The sequence below is a fragment of the Poecile atricapillus genome, chromosome 2 (genome assembly GCF_030490865.1).
Source record: "Poecile atricapillus isolate bPoeAtr1 chromosome 2, bPoeAtr1.hap1, whole genome shotgun sequence".
NCBI lineage: Eukaryota > Metazoa > Chordata > Aves > Passeriformes > Paridae > Poecile > Poecile atricapillus.
This window is the reverse complement of record NC_081250.1, coordinates 47,000,374-47,007,872: the sequence shown is the minus strand read 5'-3', so window position 1 is coordinate 47,007,872 and position 7,499 is coordinate 47,000,374. Positions and strand designations below refer to the sequence as shown.

General features: G+C 49.5%; 1 protein-coding gene and 1 long non-coding RNA gene across 4 annotated transcripts in view; one reads left to right on the top strand and one right to left on the bottom strand.

Moving 5' to 3' along the window:
* Window positions 1-1,232: 1,232 nt before the first annotated feature.
* Window positions 1,233-1,930, bottom strand: LOC131576616 (uncharacterized). 2 transcript variants are annotated; one of them, XR_009277016.1, is made up of 3 exons: window positions 1,678-1,930; window positions 1,489-1,583; window positions 1,233-1,417 (listed from the first exon to the last, which is right to left on the bottom strand). It is a non-coding gene; the product is annotated as an uncharacterized LOC131576616 (long non-coding RNA). The 2 variants fall into 2 exon arrangements; XR_009277017.1 differs by having other exon boundaries at window positions 1,688-1,930.
* A 208-nt stretch (window positions 1,931-2,138) lies between these two features.
* Window positions 2,139-7,499, top strand: part of TBX20 (T-box transcription factor 20) — a 56,044-nt gene continuing 50,683 nt past the window's right edge. For both annotated transcript variants that reach the window (XM_058833509.1, XM_058833507.1), the window contains exons 1-3: window positions 2,139-2,390; window positions 4,493-4,727; window positions 6,074-6,238. In XM_058833509.1, the coding sequence (XP_058689492.1) occupies window positions 2,264-2,390; window positions 4,493-4,727; window positions 6,074-6,238 (527 nt within the window). In that variant the 5' untranslated portion in view covers window positions 2,139-2,263. The remainder of the gene's footprint in view (window positions 2,391-4,492; window positions 4,728-6,073; window positions 6,239-7,499) is intronic.

Sequence of the window (7,499 nt, the reverse complement as noted above, 5' to 3'; positions counted from 1 at the left end):
GTTTCCCAGACGGACGCACAGAAATATCCACAGCCCCATCGCCCCTCTCCCCTCAGCCCCGATGGAGCGGGGAGCCCCTGCTAGGGACAGGTATGTTACGACCCCACTGCTAGAGGAAATAAGAAAGGGAAAAAGAGAGGTTGTTTTTGGGGTTTTGGGTTGGTTGCTTTTTTGGTTGTTTTTTTTTGGTTTTTTTTTGGGGTTTTTTTTGGGGGGGGGTTTCTTGTGGGGTTTTTGTTGTTGTGGGTTTTTTAGTTTGTTGGCCTTTTTTTTTAGGATCTGCGCTGTTACTTTGACGGGTTTTAACCTGTAGGTTTTATTGTCCTCCTTAGTTTCGCGGCGCATGCAGTAGGTAGGAAAACAAAAGAGACTTGGGCATCCCTGTTGCCACCAGAGGAAAGGTGAAGAGGATAACTTCCCCGGCTCTTTGTACCCTCTTTCCTCTTTCTTTTCAGGCGGGCCGGACCCTGCTTTTCAGGTAGGGCCAAGGAAGCGCAGGGCCGGGACCCCCGTCCCACCTCCCCTCGCACGCCGGGAGGGGTCCCAGGAGCGGGGCTGTCGGGCAGGGAAACCCGACCCATAATTGGCTGGATGTCCCTCGGGATAAAGCTGTAAAGTGTTGGGGGGACTTTTTGTTTGTTTTTATAAGATTGATGTCGGCAGAACTTCTCGTCTGTGTTTCCCTGTGTCAAGCAAGAGGCGATGCTTCGTGAGCTCACCCTCGCAGCTCGCCGGCCGCGGGACAGGCTGGGCTTTCCCCTTTCACCCCTCTCCTCCGACTAATGCCTGAGGCGAGACCGGGGCCCCGGACCGCTGTGGGCCACGCCGAAATCCTCAGCCAGACTCTTTAGGCGCTTCTAAATATTCACGTCCCGTTTGCGATAGATATTCTGTCTGTCAGGAAATTCAGGTAACAAAAGGGCAAGCTGCAGTTGATTCTCGCCGATCTCAAGGCGATGAAGCAATGTTTCGTCTTCCCCACTCAACTGGCTGGGGAGGGTGACCCAAATCATTCTTTCTCCATAATAATTAATTAAGAGTAGTAGAAACGAGGGTGACGCCGGGTATGGCTCTTGGCAAGAGCCTGCATAATAAGAGTCCTTGGATTCTGTTCTAGGTTTAAAAGGTGGAACTTCAGTGACAAGCTTGCACGTCCTCTTGTGACTCGTTCTAGCGAGTAAATATTTTCAGTGCTATTTTTATTTAAAGGAATTTAATCAAACGCACCGCTTTGCTTTATTTAATTTATTCATGAGAGTATGTTTACATTTGATGTGTGAAAGAGTACCGGTGATCAGCTTATTTAAATCACCGCCTTGGAATAAGCTACTCGTTGGTACCATCAGCCCGTCCCGACTTTCTCTGTCTTACGTGCTTGATCAATACCATCTATTTCGGTGCAGCCGCTGGAACGGATCTGAGGAAAATTGTGCGATCAGCGGCCCACGCACTGCTTTGGCTTAGAAGGGAATGCTGCAAGGGTCTCACCTGGAGTCGGTGGGGGCGAGCACCTCTCACCGGGATGACAATATTTGGGATCCGGTGCAGGAAAACCAAGGGCACGATCAGCCTTAAGGAACATTCTGTCCCAACAGAAAGCACGCAACGACGAAAACAGCCGCTTTGAAAGATGTGGTCTTTTAATATTTGAATGTAAAAGAGAAAATTGACACTCACACACACGCACCAGAAAAATTACATTTCATCCTTTCAAGCGCTTCTCCGCCGTTTCTCGCCTAGGCAAAGCGAACAGCCTAGGGACCTTCTCGGGAGCATCCCCGCCGCGGGGCCTGCCCTCCCCTTCCCGCCCCGGGGCTCAGAGGAGCGGAGGGCGCTCCCCGAACCGCAGCAGGGGCCCCTGCGGGGAGCGGGGTTGGGGTGCCCTAAAGGGGAGCGGCTGCGGGGAGCCGTCCCGAGGGCCGGCCGCCCCCTCCCCACCCTGCGGGCGGGCAGAGCCCTCCCCTTCTCTCCCTGCCTCCCCTCCCTCCCTCCGTCCGTTCGTCCGTCCCTCCTCCCCCTGCTGCTGCTGCCCGCCTCCGCCCCCTCCCCCGCGGCCGGGCCGGGCCGGGCCGGGGCCCTTGACGTGTCCCGGCGCCGATTGGCCGCCGGCCGATAGGATCTCCGCGGCCCCGCGTTAAGGCGGGGGAGCGAGCGGCGCCGGGAGCAGAGCGCTCCCGGTATCCCGGCTCCGCCATCCCCGGCCGGTCCTCCCTCCCGCCCGCCCCGTCCGGGCACCGCCGCAGCGAGTCCCCGCACAGTGGCCATGGAGTACACGCCGCCCCCCAAGCCGCAGCTCTCCTCCCGGGCCAACGCCTTCTCCATCGCCGCCCTCATGTCGAGCGGCAGCTCCAAGGACAAGGAGTCCCCCGAGAGCACCATCAAGCCTCTGGGTGAGTGGGGACGCGGGTGACCGCCGGTGTCCGTGGGGTGCGGAGCTCCCGTCCGTCCGTCTGTCCCTGTCCGCCCTGGCTCGCTCTTCCAGCGCTCCGGCAGCCGGGACGGGCAGCGGCGCGTCCCCCCTGCCCGCAGGTTTCCCCTGCAGAGGGAAAAGCAGCACCACCTAAGCTTGAAGGTTGAGTGCCTTCATCACCCACGGTCGTTTTTAGGCGAGGCTGTTTATAGCATAAAGCATAAAGAGTTTCCTAAATTCCTCCAGTTTCAGTTATGCCTCTTATTCATTCAGCTTCGCCATTTGTAGAATAATCCCGCGCTCTAAGGTAGCTCAATTTCTCTTCGCTGACATGAAATTAATCTCTTAAATATTTATTGCAAATCCACCCCGGTTCTGAAGTCAAATTGGAGACTCTCCGTTGTCTTACCTAGACTTACAAGGGGTAGAAAAACTTGTGTGTACAACTGAAAATCCCTTCACTCCGCAGTTCCTCGATGTAGGCTCATATGGGCTGTTTTGCTCTACACAGACCGGGAGTTTTTTGTAAGCGCTTGCGATTTTCGGGTAAGCGATTTCGCTTCTATTTGGTTGCCTCTATTCAGAATCCTGAAAAGCTTTTAAAAACCATTTACATCTTCCCTTCCTCCCCCTCTCCAAGATTCTGGGGTTTGTCATCCTTGCGTGTATCCAGGAGTTCGCAGAAAACTACAAATATGTGTTAAGCTTTCAGGGCGCCAATGAACAGGATTACATTCAATCTTAAAAGAATTTAGAAAAGGCAGCTCCTCAGTGTCTGCTGCACCTAATCAACTGTCTCAAAAGATTTCACATAGTTTAGGGATTCATTGTGAACTTCAGTTTTAAGTCTGGGAGCTAATGTAGGCCGGGAATGTTGTAGTATTCCCGATAGGCGTATTTACATGGGCTTGTGTTAAACTTAGTGGGGTTTGTTGTTTTGTTGTTTGTTTGTTTGTTTTTTCTGAAAACTCTAATTTAACTTTTGAAATTTTTTTTAAGCCCTTCCCTCATGTCGTTCAACCAAAAACCCAAACGACTGCCTGTGACTGGGTTTTTATTAACTGGAGCTTTAGGCAAAACCTTTCCCTGGAGGGCCAGGGCGCGTTCGTGCTCCTCCCGTTCCTTGGCGCCGGGCGGCGGATCCGTCGCCGCGTCCCGGTGCCGCATCTGGGGGCCGGGCAGAGCCTTCGCAGCCCCTCTGCCTGCTGGCCTCGCCTCCGGCCGAAACTCCCAGCGGAGCTGCTGAAGCGCCCGGAGCCTCCCGGGCTTGCGGGGGTGGGCGGCAGCGCTGGCGGGAGGCAGGCGCGGCGGGCAGCCAGCGCCGGCAGCAGCCACCGCACCCGCGCAGGGTGCGCGGCCACACGCAGCTCCCCCGGAGCCTGTTTCTCCAAAGGAGCGGGTTCAGTGTCAGCAAACCGGCTGTGAGAAAGGCAGACCCAGTTTTCCGGGAGGGTGAGCCCGTGCCCGCTGTTTAATTAGTATTTGGGGTTCGCTTCCCCGTCAAGGAAGCGCGGAGGCTGCGCGGCCGCGCTCGGGCTCCTTTCGCGTTGCGCTCTCTGACAGCGGCGCAATCCAGGAGCAGCGTCCCGTGGTTCCCCAGCGTGACCCTGGCCCTCAGCAGCCCCTCGGCGCCCAACGCTCCCGTTTTAATGAGAATTAGTGACCTTTCCGTGGATCCCCTCGGTTGGCGGGGGGGCAGCGCGCAGGGCTGGCTCTGCTCAGCGGAGCGGGATCACAGCCGGGCGGTGAGGCCGGGGCCCTGCTGCTCCCGCCGCCACCCGGCTGGCTCTCCCGGTGAGCCTCTGGGGAGTGGCGCCGCTCCGGGCTCTTCCGGAGCTCATCTCCGAAAATCTCCACCGCTGCCCGCAAATGATGAGCGGACGCCTAAAGAATCGGCCGGGTCTGCGGGTGTGCTGGGGCAGTTGAACGATAAATGCCTTTTACATATATATATATATATATATATATATATGTACACATATATGTATACTTAAAATAGCTTGTCTTGGTGGTCGCGTTGTCCTGACTGAATCTTCTCTCTCTCTCTTTGTCTTTCTCTCTCTATTTCTTCAAACCCTGCAGAACAATTCGTTGAGAAATCCTCCTGCGCCCAGCCTTTGAGTGATTTATCCAGCCTGGATCCTCACGGGGATTTTAGCAGCAGCCCTTCTTCCCTGTGCACCGAGCCCCTCATCCCCACCACCCCCATCATCCCCAGCGAGGAGATGGCCAAAATCTCCTGCAGCCTGGAGACCAAAGAGCTCTGGGACAAGTTTCATGAGCTGGGTACCGAGATGATCATCACCAAATCCGGGAGGTAAGGCTGGGCAGCCCCGGGGTTTCCCTCTGGGCATCTTTCGAAAAGCGGCTTTGGTCGGGGGTAAAAACGTCAAAGTTCGCGATTCCCGCAGTTCTTTTGTATGGGGAGAACGGCAGGGCTGGGTTAAGGCGAGGATGAGGAGGGTGAAGCCCGGTTTTGCCGCAGCCCCTCGGCGGGCCCAGCCCGGCGCTGGGGGTGCGGTGCGCGGAGCCCCGCTGGGGCAGAGGGAGAAGCGGCCGGGCCGGCAGCGAGGTGCGGTGCGCTGCGGGCTCAAATCGATCCCGGCCATCCTGGCGGCAGGGAAGAAGTGGTGCTTCCTTAATCATCAGGTTTGTGACTAAAATCCCGCGGTGATTTTGAGGCGCTGGGTTGGTACAGACCGAGGGAAACGCGGGGTCGCGATTCTGTCAGAGCTCGGTTTAGTTTGTTCTTTTCTCTCTTGCAAAAACGCGCAAAAGAATTCCAGGCTTTCTTCTTACATCGAGCTGTGCCGCTTTCTTCAGTAAAGCTTGTGGGGTTTGGATCAGTCAAACGCAGTCCGGAGGAGCCAAATGTCTTTTCGAGTTTTTTAATCCCCAAAGTTACTTTTTATTAACGGAGTTGCCTGAAGTTGTTTTGGTTTTTTTTTAACTGGTCTGCTCTATAGGTATATGTTTGGGGTTTTTTTGAAAAGGTATAAAACATGAAATATAAAACATGCAATTTAAAGCTCAAAATTTAAAACCGTCAAAAATAATTTATTTCTTTATTTTTAAAAAAAATATTTGTTTGTTTGTTTAATTCTTTATTTCTGGTCTATGCGAAAACCTTACATTTTAAAACTGTGTTTTCTTGAAAGTTTCGTACAGAAAATAAATGTTTTAGTTTTGAAAATTCCGTTCAAAAACATTGTGAGCAGGCTTAAAAAAACACTCATCTAAAATATGTGAGAATAACCACGGAAATAATTTCTGGAATATTTCCCTTACAGTAGTATGAATCCTGTAAAAAATAAATAATGAAAAGAAAATTCAAGTTTCTAAATATCTGTACTTTAGCTACAACTATTTGCTGACATCGTTGTGTACTTTTAACAGGAAATAGTATTTTTCTCCTTTACTTTTTCACCTTTACAATATTTTTCTTTTTGCTTCCAAATATCATTTCGATTTCAAGCTGCTTTTTTTTCCTCTTTATTAGAGAGACACAAGATTTAACTCCCATTATGTTAAAGCAAAATCAATAGATGTCCTAAGATTTTCAGGGTATTTAAATATAATTCTTACTTTTAACAGCTTTTCAAATGCTCTCTTATTTCTGATTTTGCCCAAATATTTATTTTCTGATTTACCCTTTTTTTTCAGGAGAATGTTTCCTACGATCAGGGTTTCTTTCTCGGGAGTGGATCCTGAGGCGAAGTATATTGTGTTAATGGATATAGTTCCTGTGGACAATAAAAGATATAGATATGCCTACCACAGGTCTTCCTGGTTAGTGGCTGGAAAAGCTGACCCTCCTCTCCCTGCAAGGTTTGTAAATTTATTGCTGGTCTTTTATTTTTCTTTTTTTTTTTTTTTTTCCCAAAAATATCTTGTATTATTTTATTATTTTGTTTACAAACAATACTCTAAGATTTTGAGTCCATGTTCAACAAAGTTGGTTACAAAACTCTGATTACAATTTTTGTGTTGCAGAATCTGGCCTCAAATCTCTGCTTGAGGTTTGATTTATGCTGAATTTTCCAAGATATGCAGAATTTGGTTAAGAGTTCTTTTATATCTATCATTTATTTATTTGTTTGTTTGTTTGTGTTAAATGAAGTTTGTCATGATTCAGATAAGAAAACTTTAAAAAGAAATAGAATTGATTTGTCTCTTGGATTTGCCTCCCCAATATTTGACCTCATAATTCAAAGCAATCCAGGCACCACCAGCCAAGCCAAAGTAGAAATAAATTGCAGCTCATTGCTGTTTATGCTTGAAATTATATTATTTCTGTAACATATCCAGCATTTATTGGTTTGCATTTGCTAACCAATGATTTTATTCTTGATTTTAATCATCTCTTGGGCAGCAGGCAAAGTACAGAAGAGTTTCTCAGCACAGTTACTTTTCTTTTCATTAAGAAATCATGAAATATCATGAGACATTAGGAAAAAAGCCCTCTGTAAAATAAATTCCCTTTTCTTTACTGACACATGCTTCAGAAATTTGATTTCTAAAGTAATTCCATTAATGTAATTAATGACTGATTCCTTTAAGTGCTGGGGAACTGAGGCTGCAGGGCTGGGCTGTACAGTGGGAGGGCACTTCAGAGGAGACCCACACTTCATCGTGTTCAGCCCAGCACTTCTGTACCTACTTCAGTCCCCAAGTCCAGTAAGACTGCAGCACATGTCGAAAGGCTTTGCTGAGTCAGAGCTGGAGATATGGAAATAACACGGATGCCTCTCTGGCTTCAAAGAACCTTCTTGCAGAGGGCTCCACACAGGAACACAGATCTGCTCCAGGTGGCTTAGCCCAAGGTTAAGAACTTGCTTATTACAGGGGCAGAAATTATAAGTGAAACACAAGAAATGGAAAAAATTTTTTTTGGTGTGCGAGTATAGGCACCAAATTCTCCATGATTTCCTTATATAAATCATTGAATTGAAATCTTGGTGACTGGTGATCTCTGGAAGGCTGTTCAGGGAAGTAAACAAACAAAAAGCGCAAGCTGAGAAGCTGTGATTAAAGGCAGCAACCTAGGAGTTATGTCTGCTTTGTTTTCATGGCCAAAAACTCCTTCTTG